The sequence below is a fragment of the Globicephala melas genome, chromosome 15, assembly GCF_963455315.2.
Source record: "Globicephala melas chromosome 15, mGloMel1.2, whole genome shotgun sequence".
Taxonomy (NCBI): Eukaryota; Metazoa; Chordata; class Mammalia; order Artiodactyla; family Delphinidae; genus Globicephala; species Globicephala melas.
In genome coordinates, this window is record NC_083328.1 from 37,806,822 (window position 1) to 37,829,044 (window position 22,223).

A 22,223-nucleotide genomic window follows, 5' to 3' on the forward strand; every position below is an offset into this window, starting at 1 on the left:
TGCATGGGCTTAGCTGCTCCATTGCAGGTGGGATCTTCCCAGACCAGAGAGCAAACCTGTGTCCCCTGCATTGGCAGGTGGACTCTCAACCACTGCTCCACCAGGGAAGTCCTCCCTTTAGACATTTTTGATCTCTAACATTCAGGATGAAATGAATCAGCTCAAGGGAAGCAGCCCCTGCTGCCATTTTAACCTGCTCCTCCATGCCCACCCCGTGCACATTTTAATTTAGCCATGTAACAGGTACCCAGAAGAGGAAGGGAGAGGGTGGGGTACAGCTCACATCTGTTGGCTTTTGAGTCTGAGTGAATGTCTGTGAAAACCTCCCTCTGTGAGTCTTTCTTTTTGAAAGGTACCTGGGTTAAACACTTATCTTTTGGAACTCTCAAGCAAATGGGTCTCCTTGATCCCTCTTCCCTGGTGACCTCTGACCTACGGAGAAAGATGGGAAAATGAAGACCAGCAAGGTGACTCAGCAGATTCTTAGCTGTGTAGCACAGCCCTGTTGGACCTGACAAGGGAGCAAAGGGAAAGTAGGTCAAGAAGCCTCAGTGGAAGAATGCACATGTCTCTCCTGGGATAGGGCCTCTCCACCACCTGGGTGAGATCTGGCCACTGACAGGAGGAAGGGGAAGGTGACAGGCAAGGATAAATTTGATCACAAATCTATCTTATTTAATGCACATTTTTAAAATGCGGAAATACACCAAAATTACAAAAGAAATTACATATGATTTCTCCCATTTTTGCTAGTCTGATGAACTTAAAACGGCAGCTCATCTTGTCTTATTTGAATTTAGCTGAATGCTAATGTGGTTGAGTGTTTCTTACTGTGTTTACTGACCACTAGGATCTGTGAATTGCCCAATTGTAGCACTTGCTTTTCTTTTGGGTTCTCTGACTTTTTCTTTAGGTAAAATCCCTCATATGTTTTTGATGTTGCAAGTATCTTCTCCCTGCCTGTGACCCCTTCATGAACTCTGCCTGTTAGGGAAGATTAGACATAAATCTTTCATTTTGGGTAGTCAAACCCATCATTTTTATCCTTGGTGGCTTTGCTAATCATAAGGAAGATGGACTTTTCTATAGCTGGTGCTAGCTGTCTGTACAGAAACCTTACAACTAGATCCCTATGTCATATCAGATACAAAAATAATTAGAGCCATCAAAGACATAAAAGTGGAAAGCAAGGGAATTCCCTGGCACTCCAGTGGTTAGGACTTCATGCTGCTGAGGGTGCAGGTTCGATTCCTGGTCAGGGAACTAAGGTGTGGCCAGAAAAAAAAAAAAAGCAAAACTTTAAAACTTTAAGAAGACATTGAAAAATAGCTTTATGACCTTGGAGAAAGAAAGTTTCTCACACAAGAATAAAAATTACAAACCATTTTTAAAAAGACAATGACTTAAAGTTAAATACATTAAAATTTAAACTTCCCAAAAGTAAAGGGACACAAATCAAATAGAGGGTGGGAGGGCTGGGGGAGAGGGAAATTTGTTGAAGTGAAGGAACTGTTTCATATCTTGATTGTAATGGTGGTTCTATAACTGAATGTGTTTGTCAAAATTCACAGAACTGTACACGACAAAGAATGAATTTTACTGTATGTAAATTATGCCTTAGTAAAGATTAATTTAAAAAAATTATCCTTCTGTTTGATGAAAGACACATCATAGACTGGTGTCTTAGTCTGCTCATGCTGCTGTGACCAAATGCCATATACTGGTTCGTTAAAAAGCACATTTATTTTTCATAATTCTGCAGTCTGGGAAATGCAAGATCAAGATGCCAGTGTTAACCTAAAACAATTAAAAAGCCAGTTATTTTACCAGCAACATGGGTTTACTCAGAAGCCACAAAGAGTTGTAATTGGAGACATGCAACTATGTCCAGCAAAGGAAAGGAAATGCTTTTATAGGGGAGAAGGAGGAGTTGAGAGGAGCTGTCATAAACAAAGAGCCCATTGGAGGAAACTGGGAGTTCTAGGTGCAGTGGCTTTTCATTGGCTGAGTTGTGACAGTCTTTCATTGGCTGGACTGTTGCTGGTCAAAGAGAAATTGTTTCTTCCTCCTGCTGGGTAGTAAAGTAGTATCCCTTCCTGCTGGGACATGTTGGGATCTGTGCTGATGTTGAGTGGTATGCGCATGAAAGCTCCCCCGTCTGGCACCCTGGTTCCATTTTGGTGAGGTTTCCTTTCATTACTTTTCACACCAGCAAATTCCTTCCTGTTGAGAGCTCTCTTCCTAGCTTGTGGTGAGGGTCTCCTTCTAGGTGTGTCCTAGCATGGTGAAGACAGCCATTTCTCCCTCTTCCTCTTTTTATAAGGCAGCAATTCTATCATGGGAGGTCATCTACATGAACTCATCTAATGGTAATTATCTCCCAAAAGGCCCCATCTCCAAATACCATTGCTTTGGGGGCTAGGGCTTCAACACATGAATTTGGGGGGACACAATTCAGTCCATAGCAACCGGGAAGAGATATTTAAAACAGATGTAACTGACAATGGATTTATTTCCAGAATACACAAGAATTCCTCATAAAACAGTAAAAGAACAGCAAACTAGTAGAAAAATCAGCAGTGAATACAAATAAGCAGTTCCAGAGGAAGAAACTCAATTGGCCAATAAACATAAAAAAAGATGCTTAACCACACTGATAATCAAGGGAATGAGTAACGATAGCATTTGACATCAACCAGTAGAAATTTAGTCTGATGTCAACCAAGTGTGGGGATTCACAGAACTAATACAGCTGAAGCTCTGTGTCCCCTTAACCTGGCACTCCTGCTTCTCCACCTTCAGGTCCAAGAGGAGGAAGGAAAGGGGTGTTGAGGCAGCCCTGGTTTCCGTAGTCCCGTGAAGAGCTTGCTGGCTGGCTGAGGGGAAGTCTGTTGTGATGGAATACTGAGCAGTTTCAGCAAATGGATCACATCCTCACACAACCACATGGGCAGACTTCTAAAACAAGCTGTGTGAGAAAGCAAGTTACAGAACAGATACTGTGTAATACCATTTTTGCAAAGTTTCAATACATATATTGTTTTTGAACACCTTCATTTGTAGTAAAAATACCACAACGAAAGTGGGAATTATATTGAGGGGGACAGAGGAGGAAAGTGGTAAAAGGTAGCTGTACCTGTAACATTTATTTCCTCCCAAAACAGGCAGACTGGGAATAAACAGGACACAGTACCAACATCTGGTAAACCTGGCGGGTGAGTACATGTGCGTCTGGGCTTGTCCACATATTTTAAGGATTTCATAATTAAACACTTTTTAAATTCAGTAAGTAAATCCTGTACCCAAAGTCTCAAAGATATCCACCTCTATTTATAGCTTTTCCTTTCTCAAGTATGTCGTTAAGCTATTTGGAATTTTTTTTTTTTTGGCTGCGTTGGGTCTTCATTGCTGGCACGGGCTTTCTCTAGTTGCGGCGAGCGGGGGCTACTCTTCGTTGTTGTGTGCGGGCTTCTCATTGCGGTGGCTTCTCTTGTTGTGGAGCATAGGCTCTAGGTGCACGGGCTTCAGTAGTTGTGGCACATGGGGTCAGTAGTTGTGGCTCGCAGGCTCTAGAGCGCAGGCTCAGAAGTTGTGGCGCACGTGGGCATAGTTGCTCTGCGGCATGTGGAATCTTCCTGGACCAGGGCTAGAACCCATGTCCCCTGCCCTGGCAAGCAGATTCTTAACCACTGCACTACCAGGGAAGTCCCTGGACTTTTAAAAAATGTGGTGTAAAATAGGGACCCACTTTTGTTTCTCTCACTTAATGAGCCGGTTTCCCAGAACCATCTGTTCTTCCACCACCTATTTGTGAGACCATCCCTATCAGCCATTTGAAGATTGAAAGTAAGTTGTGTCCAAGGTGGAGTGATGTTGGGAACCCAGACCAGAGAGTTGTGGAACAGTTCTCGGGGCGTCTAAAGAAGCCCACCTCCCATGGGGACAGGACAGATGCTTCTGTGACAGGTCCCTTCTCAGCGAGCACTACGGGCTGTGCTGGGCCGGACATCTGCATTTGGAGCAAGCCCTCCACCCAGAGCTCCAGAAGGAGCCAGCCCGCAGTCAAGGGGAAGCCTCTCAGCTGGCCAGTGGTGGACCTAGTGCCCCAGGGAGGCCATGGATATGCCCTGGAGATGGACAGCAGGAGGGGGCAGAGCTTTATTCTGGAGGACGAAGTGACCTGCCACAGGCCCGTGATGGGGCCAGAGCAAGGGAGGAGCAGGGCCACCAAACAGCCTGCCACTGGGCGCCCCAGGAAAGGGGTTCTGGACCTGGCTGAGGGCTCAGCACCTCTACCTCCTGTCCCACCTTCTCCTCCCACCCAGAAGAGGCTGGCCTCCCCCTCCCAGTCCTGAACTGCCATCCTGGCTGGGTCACCTGGGATGAAGGGGCAGGGAGAAATGAGGGGGTTTCCAAGGGGCGGGAGGAGGCGTTTTACAGGCGATGGGTATGTTCATCCTCTTAATTGTGGTGATGGTTTCACGGATGTAGAAATGTCAGAACTCACCAAACTGTAGATTTCACTCATGTGCGGTCTTCTGAATGTCAGTTATACCTCAATCAAGCTACAAACTGCTGGCCAAATATTTTCAATATAAAAATTTTAAAAACTACATATACATTTTGTGTAGAGTAAGTAAACTGAGAACAGAGTCAATTTTAGGTCTAGATCACACGCACCCTCCCCGTGGCCTCCTGAAGCCAAGAGCACAGTCCATACTCCTGTTTACTGATATTTATTCAGTGGGGAAGGATTTTTTTCTCACCTTCAAGTTTAGTAAAGTACATTTCTTAGAGTAAAAATAGACCATGAGTTTGTAAGGCACAATTTAATTCCTCCTGACTCAGCCGAGGTTTGGATGATTTTCTTATTTTAACATTTCACTCTGCAGTTGCTGGCACCTGGTCCCATCTTCCTGTGAGGACAGGCATCTCCAGTCCCCACAGCGCCCAAATCCCACACCTCCCACGCCTCCCCTGCAGCCAGAATCACAGCCCACGGCAGGGGGATGGGCGCCAAGCACCAGGCTGGGAGAGGTTTGTACGCAGATTCAGAACTTCCTTTCTTAGCCTCGGGTCACATTTTCCAGAGGTGAAGATATAATTCACACCATTCTCCTCCCATGGGGTAAAAATTGTCCAAATTACATGTGATGGTGGAAAAGTTAAAGGTTAATTCTGCATATTTCTAACATTCCTTATTCCTTCTTCAGCAGACGCCTGTCAGGTGCTGTCTCATTGAGATGCTCTGATGTAGGGATGCGATGAGGTGCCCCCCAAATACTCCAAAATGTGAAAATAAAGTTATGCTCTGGGAGTTGAGTTAAGGAACTCCATACTAATAACATGTGTCACCTAGGAAATAATGCAAGATAATCAGTAAATAAATGACTGAAGAGTTATAGAAACCTCTGTCTGCTGACAGGGTAATGTAGGTCTAATCCCAGAGACCTGGACCAGGATGCAGCGGTAAACATGAAATCCAGCAATCCCATCTGAGGGGCTGTTCCCTTGAAGGGCTCGATTAGCACAATCAAGGAAAAGGGAAGTCCAAAGAAGGATCTGGTCCCCCACGGCCCCTAGGACAGAAGAGCCGAGTTGGGCAGAACTCTGGCCCAAGAGGTGAGCAGGGAGCCTCTGCCATCTCCCACTGGCCCTCGGGTTTTGCCAGAGAGGGGACCTGAGACTCATGCGATCTCACACACACACACACGCACACACACATTCTCAGCACGCTGGTCTACACATTGGTTTCTAGTGAGTGTGTTTGATGTGAGTCAGGACCCACATGGGATGCCTGCTCACACGCGTTTTCTAGAAGCAGTGGGAGTTGCCAGGTTCATATAATGCAGTCAACCCTTGGCCATGGTTTATTGAGCAAGAGCCAGACCCTGACCCGAAGGGAGCACCTTTCCCAAGAACCGGGATGTGTGTCTGACAGAAGGAATGCCGTCTCTTTTCAGGGGGCTGGGCTACAGCTTGCACACAGGGCAGCTGGGACCTGGGCAGAGAGAGCAGAAGGGCAGCGAGGGGAGGGGCAGGTTAACAGGGCAAGTCAAGTGGGAGAAGGAAGAACCCCCGAACCCTGGGCCCCAGCTTTGTCCCCAAGCTCCAGTGCATCCCACCCCTGGAGCCTGTGAACTTCCCAGGATCTCCCCCCACATCCCCTCTTTGTATCTGTTGCAGCATCCAGCAGAGACCAGCCTAAGTGCCCAGAGGGAAATGCCCCAAGGGGCCCACGCCCAGTCCCCTCCCCGGCCTGGGAAGCCCTGACCCCGGAGAGCCCCTCTGCCCTGCTCAAGAGGACACGGCTGCCCGGCTGCAGCATGATCGGGCCTCGGGGCAGAGCCAGGGGTGAGCAGGACCCCGCCTGGACACACAGCCCAGGGTGGGGGCGTGACCACTGCAAGGCAGGCTCAGTTTGACCCACATGAGAAGGACAAAGCAATGTGAGGGTCAGAGGAGAGGGGAACATCTGCTGAGCCTCCAACTGGCAAGGTGCTTGGGGATTTACCATCTCTCCCTGCTTCACTCCGCGAGCCCACGTGCATGGCCGAGAGGAAGTTCCGGAGGGACAGTCGTGCTTGTGCCAGCCCCCAGCCAGGGCACCAGGCAAAGGGCTCAGTGTGCACCTAGTGGGTGGACCGCATCCGGGCGAGGTCAGCCTCAACCTCCCAAGTCTCCTCCTCCATCTGAGTGGCCCACCCCTGGCAGGTCCCACAGTGCGCGGGGCCACCAGAGACCTACGTGTGGAGGATGCCAACCAAGGGACCAAGAAACAAAAAAGCACGACCTCCAGCCCTTTCCAGGGTGACCGCAGACAAAGCACAGGCAAGCCAGTGAGTTTTACCAAGTTACCATGGCAACAGGAGTCGGCAGAGAAACTCCCCCAAACTCCCCCAAGTTAACAGTTTAGTTAAGTGAATTTTAAAGTTCACTGCATCATGGCGACGCCTCGGGGACACCTTCTGTGGCTCACAACACACAGGGGTCATTCACATATTCATTCAAAAAACTGTACAGGGCTTCCCTGGTGGCGCAGTGGTTGAGAATCTGCCTGCCAATGCAGGGGACACGGGTTCGAGCCCTGGTCTGGGAAGATCCCACATGCTGCGGAGCAACTGGGCCTGTGAGCCACAACTACTGAGTCTGCGCGTCTGGAGCCTGTGCTCCGCAACAAGAGAGGCCACGATAGTGAGAGGCCCGCGCACAGCGATGAAGAGGGGCCCCCCGCTCGCACAGAAATGAAGACACACAGCCAAAAAATAAAATAAAATAAAAATAAAAATGTACAACGTGGAGCAGGGGCTGGAAGGCTGCACCCCAGTGGTGGGCAGCCCTATGCTGTAGCCATGATGTTTCCTGTTTATTTTTTTAATTAACTTATTTGTTTTGTTTTGTTTTTGTTTTGGCTGTGTTGGGTCTTCATTTCTGCACACGGGCTTTCTCTAGTTGCGGAGAGCAGGGGCTACTCTTCGTTGCGGTGCGCGGGCTTCTCATTGTTGTGGCTTCTCGTTGCAGAACACAGGCTCTAGGCACACAGGCTTCAGTAGTTGTAGCTCGCGGGCTCTAGAGCACAGGCTCAGTAGTTACGGCGCACGGGCTTAGTTGCTCCGCAGCATGTGGGATCTTCCCAGGCCAGGGCTCGAACCCATGTCCCTTGCATTGGCAGGCGGATTCTTAACCACCGTGCCACCAGAGAAGCCCGGCCGTGATGTTTTTATGTGTAGTTCTGAAAAGACGTGAGGCATCCTCATGCCATGGAAGGGGGACTCGGAGTGGGCGGGGTCTGTAAATCAGCTTCCACAGCTGAGGTTCACACATAAAAGATGATCCTTCCTTTCAGGGAACCTGGCATTTTCTAAGGGAATTGTAGAGATTGTTAATGTGGAAGGGGACAACCTAGTTCTCTGCCAACTGCCACCAAGTCCGAGTGCCACTGCTGGGGCCGGTGTTAACTCCCTCACCACGTGCACCTGGCCCTCCTTTGCCAGCTCGTCCCAGAGCCCACCTGGCAAGTGAAACGCGCCAGGTGTGCCCGTGACCCACAAGCCCCCAGCAGGTGTCCTGGACCTGCAGGATGACAGCCGGGGCTGGTGGACTAAGCCAAACAGCAAGGCAGATTCCTTACAGCCAAACTGACCACCACATGCAGACGATGAGCATGGGCACGGACCTCATGGTGTGTGCAACTGTGATGTTTAACTTTGTGTCAGCTTTACGGGGCTAATGTGTGCCCAGATAGCTGGTAGATCGGTATCTCTGGGTATTTCTCAGAGATTAGCATTTGATTCAGTAGATGGAAGACCTGACTTCATCAGTGTGAGCTGAGAAAGGGCAAGTTCCCTCGCTCTCTGCTTGAGCGGGGACATCCACCTTCCGGTGCCCTTGGCTGTCGGAGCCCCTGGTTCTTGGGCCTTCGGGCTCAGACTGAATCACGCCATCTGCTTTGCCGGGTCTCCAGCTTGCAGTTGGCAGATCATGGGACTTCTCAGCCCCCACAGTCACATGAGCCAGTCCCTATAATAAATCTCCTCCTGCAGATCTATATATATCCTACTGGCTCTGTTTCCTGGAGAATCCTGACTAACAGTAATAAAAGGCTCACTCCTTTCATTCTCTTCTGTCCTCCTGGAGCTACGCTGCTGTTGAGTCCCAGGCCTTTGAATGTGGCTGGCGGGACACCCTCCCCAGGGCCTTCTCTGTCTCCTCCAGGGACGGCAGGCCTCAGCTCTCTGGCACGTGGGGTCTATGGTTGCAGCTCCCCAGGAACTGCCTTCATGGTTCTTTCCTCCTCCCGTGGCATCACGAGCGCCCATCTGCCTGCCTTGCTGGTAGACTTGATGCCACCACACCCTGGTCTCTGTTTAAATGGCAAGCGGAGCTCCTTCTGTCCGGTGGCCTCCCTGCCATGCCCCTGCACCCATGAAGGCGGGAAGGAACTCAGGTGGGTGTGGATATCTGGGGCAGAGGGCTCAAGCTCAGGACTCTAGTGGCAGCACCAGGAGCTTGCAGGGCAGGCAGCGCCCCCCGCCCCCCTCCAGGACCAGCTGTGGAGGACACCCCTCCCACCAGGGGAGCAGACAGCCTCCCCTCGCCTCAGGGTGGGCTTCCCCTGCCTCAGGACCAGGGCTTCACCTATTAGGTAAAAAGTGTTTTCTAAACTCTTCACAGGAAAAAGACAGGAAGTAGACACACCACTAAACGCCCAGATCACCAGTGATTCTGTTCAGGTGCCCTCCTCCTCCTTCTAAAAACATTTGTGAAGTCCAATGAATAGATATTTTCACAGGAAAATGATTATTTTTTAAGTAAATGCATTTTCTGGCAAAACTCTAGGACCCGTGCTTATGCAAATGGACGGTACAGATGGGGGCAGGGAGGAAGGGGGCACCCAAGCCGCATGTCCAGCCAGAGGGCAGACCAACAGCTTTGAGCACCTTGAAGTTTGTAACAAACAGCACAGAAAACAAGCCCAGGATCCAAGTGGCCGCCTTAGGTCCTGGCCTGGATGTGTGTCAAAGAGTGGTCATTGGGGAAGAATTGAGGGTCCAGAGATCCCCCACCCCCTGGGCCTGAGGGAGGGTACTGGTGACAATGGGGACAGGCCACCTGGAGGACCTAGAAAGTGAGCCCCTAAATGACCAAGGACTAAGTCCTCTGGGGATGTCCCAGCAAAGGACAGACTCCAGGGCAGGTGGGGAGCAACCCTGCCCGTGTCACTGGAGGCTGGCAGAGGTCCCTTCTGCAGCCTACACCCCCGGGAACAGGACCCAGGACACAGGTCTTGTGGAGAGGCTTAAACACGCTTCTCCAGCCTCCCTAGTTTGGCATCTCTTTGCCAAGCAAAGGTCTCAAAGCGGGAGAGCAAGGAAGAGAAGATAGCCTGAAATGCCCCCTTCTCTCCACCCAGGCCATGGGAGCCACCTCAGGACACCCACTGGATGCAGGCAGGAGGGGAAAGGAGGCCAGCCTAGGCAGGGGCTGGGGTGGCGGGACAGCCCTGACCCTGGGTTGTGCAAGGGGGACACCCCTGCGTCCTGGCCTCCTCAACACTCTCGAAGCGCTGGAACCCAGACCTCCCCGGCGTGTGTGAGCAGGTCAGCAGGCCAGCCACACTGCCTAGTCCCTGCCCCCCATGCATGGGAGACAGGGCCATGAGGAGGGAATGTGGATGCAGCACGGTTCCTAGAGGAAAGGCCAGTCTCTGCTTCAGACACTCTTGTTGGAATTGTCAGGTTTGGCGCTCAGGCTGGGCAGGCGGGAGGCAGGTCGCAGGGATCCGAGAGCAGGTGTGGACCAGCTCCTCTGCAGCACACTGTCCCCTGCCTGTCAGAAATGCCAGCAGACACAAGGTCACTGGAGAGCACTGAGGGGCACCCACCTCCTGCACAGCCCTGGGGGTGTGAGTGGCCAGGCTGGGGCAGGCAGCAGGCCACCAGGCTGTGTGCGTCTCCTGGAGGTGGATACAGTGGCCCCCTCTGCCCCCTCCCAGCCCTCCATCAGTACTCCTCACCCCAGCGACTGGGGGGCCTGCCCAGCACCCACACTCTCCCGCCGCCTGGTCGCCCGCATGCCCCGGGCACTGAGAACGTGTCTGCCGGCCACCAAACCACAGATGGCCAATCAGCAGTTCCTGTCCTACAAACAAGCCCACCTCTGAGACTGGGGTTCTCCACAGAAGCCCACGCCAACTGCAGCTTCATGGTGTGACTGAATGCTGTGAGCTCCTGGGTGTCCCTCCAGCACTCCCGCCCCCAGGACGGGACAGGAGCCAGCCAAAGTCCTAGAACGTTCCTGCCACCACCCTGCGACGGGGACCCAGGAGACTTAGGGGCCAGGTCCCAACCAGGGCGGTTACATCTCCTCAGCCATCCTCAAAGGAAGCTGCGCTCAGAGGACTAGGATGAGCAGGTCTCAAGGGCTGGCCATACCCCTGGGACTGGTGGGGGAGGAGGGGAAGCAGAGAGCAGTGGCACCTTCCCCCACCCCCATGGGCCCAGCAAGCCCTCAGGCCCCCAGAGAGGGTCACCCAGGGGAGCTCCCAAAGAGAGACAGGGTTCCCAGCCTCTTCAGGCAAGCCATACAGGTTCTGGTTTTCAGGGAGGCCCCGAGGTCTGCAGTGCAGCTCCGTGGGGCTGGCCCCTCCCAGCACCACCCATTTGCCCTGGAAGACTCGAGCCTTGCCCTATGTGTGGAGCAGGGGAACCCAACAGTGCCCGAGAATACATCTAGAAATACACGTAAGAGACTGAGGAGAAAGGCATCAGGCCCAGCACAGTGACCATCAGTCCACTAGGTGGGTATTTTGGGGAGGGGGCCAAGGACACAGGTGACCCCTGAAGATGGGAGTGGCACATCACCTAGAGCTTAGCAGAGAAGGATGAGAAGTCCGCCAGCGACTGGATGTCGTTAGGAAATGTCAGCCAGGCCCCACCATCAACCACCAGCAGGGCCCCCGTCACATAGGATGCCAAAGGGCTGGCCAGGAAGAGGGCGCTGTGGGCGATCTCCGTCTTGTTCCCCAGCCTCTGCAGGGGGCTTGCCAGGACCTTTGCCCTCATGCTGGCCTGTGGGCCACCTGGGAAGCAGTGGGAGGCTCAGCCCCTGTAGGCCCCAGGACCCCGGGGCCCTCCACCCTCCCCTGCCCAGCTTTCCCTGAACCACACCCGGGAATGTTGGGGGCATCGTTAGCATCATCCTGGGGGAGCAGGAACAGGCCAGGTACAGTAACACCACTACAGAACCAGCACAGGGCCTTGCTCTGCTCACCCTGCCAAGGCTCTGGAGGCTTCAGTGTGGCCCCACTTTGTGTCCGGCTCACACATCAAGGCCAGCAGCCCCTGGCCTCTAGCTCTAGGGGGCAGCTGCCCAAGTCCAGCTGACGCTTAGTCCATTGCAGGGCTGTGCAAACTGTCCCCAGCCTGGAGACGGACTCTTTGCCCACCCTGGGAAGCCATGAGGATTTGGCACTGATCCCAGGCCTGTCCCAGCCAGGTGGGAGGGGAGCCCTCGGAGGCACGGTGGAGGGGGCAGGGGTGCCTGTGCTTAGGGGAGCACCCGCTGGGGGGCCTGGGCTTCCCGGGAGCCTTACCCAGCCGCCGGAAGCCCTCTGTGCCGCTGATGGGGCCGGGGGCAAGGCTGTTGACGCGGATGTTCTGGGGGCCCCACTCCACAGCCAGGTGCCGTGTCATCGCATCTGCACGGGAGGCCGGCAGGCATGAGGGAGAAGCAGGGCTGCTCTGCCTTTAGGGAGGCCTGGGTGGGGGTGGGGGGACACTGCCGGCCTCCGGGGACAGGGATGGGGAGGAACCCACGTGGGCAGACCAGAGGGGGCGCCCGTACCCACGGCCGCCTTGGCAGAGCCTGCATGCACTTGGAGCACCTGCCCGCGGGTACCCAGGGTTGCAGTGATGTTCACGATCACCCCTCCATGGCGCTGCAACACACGAGAGGGGCAGTGAGCGGTGGCCAGAAGCGGGGAGGCCCTGGCCACGGGACACTCACATGGAAGAACTTCTCGTAGAGTACGCGAGACACGTTGAAGGTGCCCAAGGTGTCGATGTCCATCACGGTCTTGAAGGCGTTGGAGGACAAGGCACTGGCAGGGCACAGGAAGTTCCCGGCTGCACCTGCCAGTGGAAGGAGAGAGCGGATGGTGCTGGAGCCCTGGGCAGTTGAAGCATCTGGACCCTCGGGGTGGCCCAGGTTGGCCAGGGAAGGAAACCTGAGCATTTGGACAAGTTCCTGAATGACGGGCAGGATGGGTTTTATGGTTTGGATTGTGTCCCTAAAAAAATGCGCTGAAGTCCCAACCCCTGGTGCCTGTGAACGTGACCTTATTTGAAAAGATGGTCTTTGCAGATGTCATCAAGGTAAGAGTAAATCATACTGAATTAGGGTGGCCTAAGCCCAAGGATTGGCATCCTTAAAAAGAAGAGGACACAGACGTGCACAGGGGATGGCAGTGTGTGGAAGGCAGAGGCTGGAGGGGTGCAGCCCAGAGCCAAGGCCCACCAGGCAGCAACCCCAGGAGCTGAGGGCAGGGCCTGGGACAGAAGCTCCGCCGAGCCTTGTTTTCAGACTTCTGGCCTCCAGACTGTGAGAGAATATATTTCTGTTGTTTTAAGCTGCCCAGCTTATGACTTTGTTAGTGGCAGGAAAATAAGACGCAGGATGTTTTTAAAGGAAATTTCAGCAAAAATGAACCTGAATGTAAAATAGGGACTATAGTGAACCGTATGTATCAATATCGGTTCCCCGGTTGTAACAAATGCAAGGTGCTCATAGTATGTGGAGTTCTCTGTACTATCTGCTCCATTAGTCTGCCAATCTAAAACTATACTAAAACAATAATATGTAGTCCTTTTTCTTTAGGGGGGAATTTCAGGACACAAGAGTGGCCCTACTCTATGATTCAGCCTAGTTCACAGGGCATCCTCTTGAGCCACAGCTGCACTGACCCGGAAGGAGCTGAGCTGGGCTGAGACAGTGGCCTGGAGCCAGGACAGTTCTGGGGCCTCCAAACAGGGAGATCTGGTATTGCTGACCTGTCAGAAGCCCCCTGGCCAGAAGGCCGAAGCAATGTGGAGGAGACATTAGTGACTTGAGAGCACGGCCACCACCACTGCCACCATGTGCCTCCTCAACAAGCCCAAGGGTGAGATGACCCCAGAGGAGCTGCAGAAGCAGGAGGAGGAAGAGTTTAACATGGGTCCACTCCCCGTGCTCACACAGTCGGTCAAGAACAACACCCAAGTGCTCATCAATTGCCGCAACAAGAAGCTCCTGGGCCGTGTGAAGGCCTTTGATAGGCACCGCAACATGGTGCTGGAGAAAGTGAAGGAGGTGTGGACCGAGGTCCCCAAGAGTGGCAGGAGCAAGAAGAAGTCCAAGCCAGTCAACAAGCACCGCTACATCTCCAAGATGGTCCTGTGTGGGGACTCGGTCATTGTGGTCCTGTGGAACTCGCTCATGCATAGCCAGCAAGAAGGGGCCTCCTCCCCGCAATCAGAACTTGCCCCCTCGTTTTTCAAAGACCTGCCCTTTGCGCTGGAAATAATAAAGTACTGTGATTTTTCTAAAAAAAAAAAAGGAAGCCCCCTGGCCTCGCTCAACAGTGACTCACAGTTAATGAGAATGTCGATCTTCCCGAACTCCTTCAGAGCCTGCTCCACGGCTGCCATGATGGCCAGGGGAGCTCGGACGTCCAGAGATAAAGGGAGGCACTTCTGGCCAGTGGCAGCAGCCAGCTTTCTGGCAGCCTAGAGGCCGGACAGGAAGAGAGAGGTGGGCAGCAGGCCGGTGGCCTCAGCCTGGAGGAACAGCCCTTCAGAATCTGATAAGGATGATGAGCCAGGTTCTGCCAGGAAGCCGGGCTCTGCTGCTGAAACCCACTCTGCAGAGACACAGCTGGCAAGTGGCCACTCCCTAGGGCCATGACCCCTGGTGGACGCTGCTAAGACAGCCCGCACCCTCTCCCCTTTCATCACCCTCCAGGCCCCTGGTCACTAGTCACAGGTCAACGGCAGCTCCAGCTGACGTCCAGTCCCTGCCCCGAGACCAGCCATGGCAGTGGAGAGACTCTCCACCCTCATGACCCTGGTGAGCCCAGATATCTGTCTTGGGGCCACAGTACCACCCAACATAAGGGTTCCTGCACAGGACCCAATAAGTAGATTCTTTAAAAAGACAAGGATGTCCCTGCGGGCCACTTCCATTGAAGCTCTGTATTTGGAAGAGGGGCAGGTTTTGGTGTAATCATCCTCTGGACCTCAGGACCCTCCAGGCCCAGGCTCCCAGCCCCCAAAGCTACCCATGGACATGTGGGCACAGGAGAGACCCCTTACCATCGACACTCTGGGAAGACTTCTGCTGGCGATGACTGTGTGGCAGCCGTGCCTGCAAAGCCAGAGGGCAGGTGTGAGGGCAGCAAGGTGCAAGGGACACGCCCAGCCGGGCTCCTGCCTGGCGCTTGAAGCAAAGGTCCCCCTCCCCAAAGGGTCTCTCAGGCTTAAACACCAGCCTAGGGCTGAAGGCACAGCTAGCAGAGGACACAGGGGCCTCTGTGGGGCTGAGAGACTGTGGCAGGACCTCAGGCAGGCACCACTGGTTTCTGGGCTGGGTCTCTCTGGCATGAGGTATGCCAGCCATGCGGGGATGTGGGCCTTGCCCCAAACACCATGTGAGCAGCTGTGAGTCTTGGACACAGGGCCCAGACTCTGCATGAGTCCTGCTGGGTCCACCTGGGTCTCCCCGGGAGGCTGGAGTGAAGGACAGAGAGCCCATTCCAGGGCCAGGGCACCTCCCCTGCCTTACCTCCCGACAAACCCAGCCTCAAACTCAGTAACAGTACCAGCTACCACCTGCTAAGCCAGTCCCACTGAATCCTCAGAACACCACAGCACAGCTGGCCACGCTCTGCTCAGAGAAGCAACAAAGCTTCCAACTAGGAAAACAAATTCACCTGGAATGGATGAGTCCCAAAATCTCGTCCAGTGGGACATCTCTGAAAAGCAGGGTCCTGGAGGAAACCAGCTTCACCTCCCCTAACCCCAGCCTAACTCTAGGCCTCTCCTAGGTGGGGGTGACAAACTGTTGACCTGGGCCTGAGACCACAGACCTTGTGTCCCAGGAGACACTGTGCTCTGCATGGTGCCAGGGTCCAACTCGGCCCACACTGACCCTGGCTCAGCAAGACCCTGGGGGACGCTGCAGTAGAATTACCTCAACCTTTGGATCCTCCCGCTTTGTACAAATGGGGGTGCTGAGGCCAGAGCCCAACAGTCTAGACTAATCTCTAGGAGAGGCTGTAGTCTTGCCTCTCCCCGGACAGCACTTGACCCCTTTCAGATGCTCTCTGATGGCCCTGGGGCTAGAGGGGTTCCCACCACCCACCGGCATTTTGCCCAAGATCCCAGGGTCCAGTGGGGTCTATGCAAGGGGGTGGGGAGCAAGATGGGGCACAGAGCACACAGAGCAGTGCTTACCGCATGAAAATCTCAGCAATCCGGAACCCGATTCCAGAGCCGCCGCCTGTGATGAAGGCTACCTTGTCCCTGAGAGAAGAAAATAGAGGCTCTTTAAAGAGGCCCCTGTTAAATGGGGGCGGGGAGGAGGTGCTCCTGGAGGACACTGACCCTCTGCACTGGGCACTTCTGTCAAATTTGAGAAACGCTGCTTTTTAAAGCCTGCATTCCTCAGCTTTTTGAATCTTTGGGAAGAATGTCTCTATGCATAAAAGTCTCTATGCAGAAAGTTATCAATTAAATGAGAAATGTTTTCAAAACATACAAGCCTTCCTCCAGCCACCTGCTAAGTGGATAGAGTAGACGGTTCCTGGAGAAAGAGAAACACGCATGGCTTTCCTGACATAAGAGAAGCAGTTTTGGCCTAAGCCATTCTATGATCTAAGCCTGGTCACAGTCTTGTCCTCGAACAGGTCTCAAAAGAATATAGAAACTGGGACTTCCCTGGTGGTCCAGTGGTTAAGACTCCATGCTCTTGATGCAGGGACCTGATCCCTGGTCAGGGAACTAGATCCCGCATGCCACAACTGAAGATCCCACATGCCATCCCACATGTCACAACTAAGACCCGGTGCTGCCAAATAAATAAAATTTTTTTTAAATAAAAATGGGTAGGGGTCACATATATATGCTGTCTACAAGAGACCCACTTCAGACTTAGGGACACATACAGACTGAAAGTGAGAGGATGGAAAAAGATATTCCATGTAAATGGAAATCAAAAGAAAGCTGGAGTAGCAATACTCATATCAGATAAAATAGACTTTAAAATAAAGAATGTTACAAGAGACAAGGAAGGACACTACATAACGATCAAGGGATCAATCCAGGAAGAAGAAATAACAATTATAAATAGATATACACCCAACATAGGAGCACCTCAATACATAAGCCAACTGCTAACAGCTATAAAAGAGGAAATCGACAGTAACACAATAATAGTGGGGGACTTTGGGCTTCCCTGGTGGCTCAGTGGTTAAGAATCTGCCTGCCAATGCAGGGGACACAGGTTCAAGCCCTGGCCCGGAAGATCCCACATACCGTGGAGCAACTAAGCCCATGCACCACAACTACTGATCCTGTGCTCTAGAGCCCGTGAGCCACAACTACTGAGCCCACGCACCACAACTACTGAAGCCTGTGCACCTAGAGCCTGTGCTCTGCAACAAGAGAAGCCACCACAATGAGAAGCCTGCACACCACAACGAAGAGTACCCCTGCTCACTGCAACTAGAGAAAGCCCGCATGCAGCAACGAAGACCCAACACAGTCAAAAATAAATAAATAAATTTTAAAAAAATAATAATAATAGTGGGGGACTTTAACACCTCACTTACACAAATGGACAGATCATCCAGACAGAAAATTAATAACAAAACACAAACTTTAAATGACAAAATAGACCAGATAGATTTAATTGATATTTATAGGACATTCCATCCAAAAACAGCAGATTACACTTCCTTCTCAAGTGCACATGGAACGTTCTCCAGGATAGATCACATCTTGGGTCACAAATCAAGCCTCGGTAAATTTAAGAAAATTGAAATCATATCAAGCATCTTTTCCGACCATAACGCTATGAGATTAGAAATCAATTACAGGGGAAAAAAACATAAAAAACACAAACACATGGAGGCTAAACAATACATTACTAAATAACCAAGAGATCACTGAAGAAATCAAAGAGGAAATAAAAAATACCTAGAGACAAATGACAATGAAAACACAATGATCCAAAACCTATGGGATGCAGCAAAAGCAGTTCTAAGAGGGAAGTTTATAGCAATACAAGCCTACCTCAAGAAACAAGAAAAATCTCAAATAAACAATCTAAACTTACACCTAAAGGAACTAAAGAAAGAAGAACAAACAAAACCCAAAGTTAGCAGAAGGAAATAAACCATAAAGATCAGAGCAGAAATAAATGAAATAGAAACAAAGAAAACAATAGCAAAGATCAATAAAACTAAAAGCTGGTTCTTTGAGAAGATAAATAAAATTGGTAAACCACTAGCCAGACACATCAAGAAAAAGAGGGAGAGGACTCAAATCAATAAAATTAGAAATGAAAAAGGAGAAGTTACAACAGACACCGCAGAAATACAAAGCATCCTAAGAGACTACTACAAGCAACTATATGCCAATAAAATGGACAACCTGGAAGAAGTGGACAAATTCTTGGAAAGGTATAACCTTCCAAGACTGAACCAGGAAGAAATAGAAAATATGAACAGACCAATCACAAGTAATGAAATTGAAACTGTGATTAAAAATCTTCCAACGAACAAAAGTGCAGGACCAGATGGCCTCACAGGTGAATTCTATCAAACATTTAGAGAAGAGCTAACACCCATCCTTCTCAAACTCTTCCAAAAAATTGTGGAGGAAGGAACACTCCCAAACTCATTCTATGAGGCCACCAGCACCCTGATACCAAAACCAGATAAAGATACTACAAAAAAAGAAAATTACAGACCAGTATCACTGATGAATATAGATGCAAAAATCCCCAACAAAATACTAGCAAACTGAATCCAACAACATATTAAAAGGATCATACACCATGATCAAGTGGGATTTATACCAGGGACGCAAGGATTCTTCAATATATGCAAATCAATCAATGTGATACACCATATTAACAAATTGAAGAATGAAAACCATATGATCATCTCAATAGATGCAGAAAAAGCTTTTGACAAAATTCAACACCCATTTATGATAAAAACTCTCCAGAACGTGGGCATAGAGGGAACCTACCTCAACATAATAAAGGCCATGTATGAAAAAAACCACAGCAACATCATTCTCAATAGTGAAAACCTGAAAGCACTTCCTCTAAGATCAGGAAAAAAACAAGGATGTCCACTCTCGCCACTATTATTCAGCATAGTTTGGAAGTCCTAACCACTGCAATCAGAGAAGAAAAAGAAATAAAAGGAATACAAATTGGAAAAGAAGAAGTAAAACTGTCACTGCAGATGACATGATAATATACATAGAGAATCCTAAAGATGCCACCAGAAAACTACTAGAGCTAATCAATGAATTTGGTAAAGTTGCAGGATACAAAATTAATGCACAGAAATCTCTTGCATTCCTATACACTAACAACAAAAGATCAGAAAGCGAAATTAAGGAAACAATCCCATTTACCATTGCAACAAAAAGAATAAAATACCTAGGAATAAACCTACCTAAGGAGGTAAAAGACCTGTACTCAGAAAACTATAAGACACTGATGAAAGAAATCAAAGATGACACAAACAGATGGAGAGATATACCATGTTCTTGGATTGGAAGAATCAATATTGTGAAAATGACTACTACCCAAAGCAATCTACAGATTCAATGCAATCCCTATCAAATTACCAGTGTCATTTTTTACAGAACTAGAACGAAAAATCTTAAAATTTGTGTAGAGACACAAAAGACCCCGAATAGCCAAAGCAGACTTGAAGGAAAAAAACGGAGCTGGAGGAATCAGACTCCCTGACTTCAGACTATATTACAAAGCTACAGTAATCAAGACAATATGGTACTGGCACAAAAAGAGAAATACAGATCAGTGGAACAGGACAGAAAGCCCAGAGATAAACCCATGCACCTATGGTCAACTAATCTATGACAAAGGAGGCAAGAATATATAATGGAGAAAAGATAGTCTCTTCAATAAGTGGTGCTGGGAGCACTGGACAGCTACATGTAAAAGAATGAAATTAGAACACTCCCTAATACCATACACAAAAATAAACTCAAAACGGATTAAAGACTTAAATGTAAGACCAGACACTATAAAACTCTTAGAGGAAAACATAGGAAGAACACTCTTTGCCGTAAATCACAGCAAGGTCTTTTTTTGACGCAACTCCTAGAGTAATGGAAATAAAAACAAAAATAAACAAATGGGACCTAATGAAACTTAAAAGCATTTGCCCAGCAAAGGAAACTACAGACAAGACACAAAGACAACCCTCAGAATGGGAGAAAATATTTGCAAATGGAGCAACAAAGGATTAATCTCCAAAATATATAAACAGCTCATGCAGCTCAATATTTAAAAAAACAAACAACCCAATCAAATAATGGGCAGAAGACCTAAATAGACATTTCTCCTAAGAAGACATACAGATGGCCAAGAGGCACATGAAAAGCTGCTCAATATCACTAATTATTAGAGAAATGCAAATCAAAACTACAATGAGGTATCACCTCACACGGGTTAGAATGGGCATCATCAGAAAATCTGCAAACAACAAATGCTGGAGAGAGTGTGGAGAAAAGGGAACCCTCCTACGCTGTTGGTGGGAATGTAAATTGATACAGCCACTATGGAGAACAGTATGGAGGTTCCTTAAAAAAACTAAAAATAGAATTACCCTAGGACCCAGCAATCCCACTACTGGGCATATATGCAGAGAAAACCATAATTCAAAAAGACACATGCACCCCAATGTTCATGGCAGCATTATTTACAATAGCCAGGTCATGGAAGCAACCTAAATGCCCATCGACAGACGAATGGATAAAGAAAATGTGGTACATATATACAATGGAATATTACTCAGCCATAAAAAGGAACGAAGTTGGGTCATTTGTAGAGACGTGGATGGACCTAGAGACTGCCATACAGAGTGAAGTAAGTCAGAAAGAGAAAAACAAATATCATATATTAACGCATATATGTGGAACCTAGAAAAATGGTACAGATGAACCGGTTTGCAGGGCAGAAATAGAGACACAGATGTAGAGAACAAACATATGGACACCAAGGGGGGAAAGTGGCGGGGAGGCGTGGTGGTGGGATGAATTGGGAGTTCGGGATTGACATATATACACTAATATGTATAAAATAAATAACTAATAAGAACCTGCTGTATAAAAAAATAAATAAAATAAAAGTTTTAAGAAATGGATAGGGGTCAAACTCTATCCAAGTTAAAAAAAAAAGAATACAGAAACTAACGATTGTCATCAGCAAGAGAAGTAACAATAGCAAAGATAATAAATCAGGTTTAAAGACTCCCAGTTGTTTCCATGGTAAAGATTAGCCTGAAGTGCGCAATCATCAGATCAACTGGAACCTCAGGGATGATGACCCTTGTGACTTCAATCAATTAAAGCTTGGTCTCTCAACCGCCCAAACCCTTCATGAATATGCATGCACCTTTAGCTTAAAACTTCCCCAAATTTGCTGTGCGGGGAGACTCCGCTTTGGGGAAAATCTCCAATGTTCTCCTTACTTGCTGCTGGCAATAATAAATCCTTCCCTCTCCTGACCTTTGGCTTGGTTGTGTCCTTTGACACTCACCCCCACCTCGGAGCATTGCTAATGAACACCCACCATCACCCACAGGACAAACAGACCGTGCTCACAGCCATGCAAAGATCAGAACACCAGCAGTTGCATCTCTGGGGCACCTGGACCTCCGGACAGTCTGGCCATCAGGCATGGGGTCCTCACGCATCCCAGTAAAACCGCAGTCCCCGTGCAGCCCGCACCGCAGGCGCCCCCGCCCCCTGCCCGGCTCCCTGGGGCGACCCCGACACGGCCCTCACCGAAGCAAGTCCGGACAGAAGAGGTGGCGGTACTCCGGGAGACAGTCGTCCTCGCTGACGTCAGGCGGTGGCTGGGCCATGGCGCTCGGTGCGGGCCTGGGAGGCTAGAACAGCAGGGGCCCGCCGGGAACAGGACTCCGACCTCGTCCTCCGGCGACAGGTGGCGCTGTGCCCGCGGCCTCCTCTCTGGCTGGCCTGGGACGAGGAGGCCCGGCCCACCCGGCGCTCGCCCCTCTCGGGACGCTCCACCTCCGCGTGCTCTCGCTCCTCCCAGGAAGCCCCGCCTCCGCATCCCCTCGCTCCTCCCAGGACGCTCCAACCACCCCGGCCCTCCCTCTTCCCAGGACTACCGGGTCCTTCCCGGCCCTCCCCCCGCTTCTCCCAGGACGTCCGGCCGCATGGCCGCGCGGCCTGCTGGGACTGGAAGTCACTCTGGGCGCCAAGGTGTGCGCAGGCGCAGTGCGGCGGGCAGGTTCTCGCGGCGGAGGCGCGGTGAACGCGGATGGGAGCTGTCCGCTTTCCCGACTGCTTTTCACAAGGCTGGGCGTCAGTGCCGGGGTCGGAGCCGGCCGGACAAAGGGGACACTCGGTTCCTGGGCTAAGGTGGAGCTCGCGGGCCGGCCCAGGGCCCCT

The 22,223-nt window shown here is 50.6% G+C and overlaps 1 protein-coding gene and 1 pseudogene across 2 annotated transcripts; one reads left to right on the top strand and one right to left on the bottom strand.

Moving 5' to 3' along the window:
* Window positions 1–1,724: 1,724 nt before the first annotated feature.
* Window positions 1,725–21,897, bottom strand: DECR2 (2,4-dienoyl-CoA reductase 2). Of its 2 annotated transcripts, XR_009559023.1 has the most exons (10): window positions 21,591–21,897; window positions 15,990–16,058; window positions 14,850–14,901; window positions 14,129–14,264; window positions 12,508–12,632; window positions 12,346–12,439; window positions 12,095–12,199; window positions 11,364–11,581; window positions 3,137–10,329; window positions 1,725–2,968 (listed from the first exon to the last, which is right to left on the bottom strand). XR_009559023.1 is itself a non-coding variant. In XM_030872335.2 (9 exons), the coding sequence occupies exons 1-8, from the start codon at window positions 21,668–21,670 to the stop codon at window positions 11,364–11,366; spliced, it is 879 nt and encodes a 292-aa protein (XP_030728195.1). In that variant the 5' UTR covers window positions 21,671–21,897; the 3' UTR covers window positions 1,725–10,329. The 2 variants fall into 2 exon arrangements, 1 of the variants encoding a protein (XP_030728195.1); XM_030872335.2 differs by having other exon boundaries at window positions 1,725–10,329.
* LOC132593441 (small nuclear ribonucleoprotein Sm D2 pseudogene) lies at window positions 13,636–14,075 on the top strand (annotated as a pseudogene).
* Window positions 21,898–22,223: the final 326 nt, after the last annotated feature.

What these genes read in the sequence shown, in the direction of transcription:
- DECR2 (XM_030872335.2), bottom strand. Translation starts at nt 21,670, where the DNA reads ATGGCCCAGCCACCGCCTGACGTCAGCGAGGACGACTGTCTCCCGGAG. An exon ending in GTCTTCCCAGAGTGTCGATG is followed by an intron (nt 14,265 to 14,849) that starts GTAAGGGGTCTC and finishes TCCGGCCTCTAG; the next exon opens with GCTGCCAGAAAGCTGGCTGC. An exon ending in TCTACGAGAAGTTCTTCCAT is followed by an intron (nt 12,440 to 12,507) that starts GTGAGTGTCCCG and finishes CGTGTGTTGCAG; the next exon opens with CGCCATGGAGGGGTGATCGT.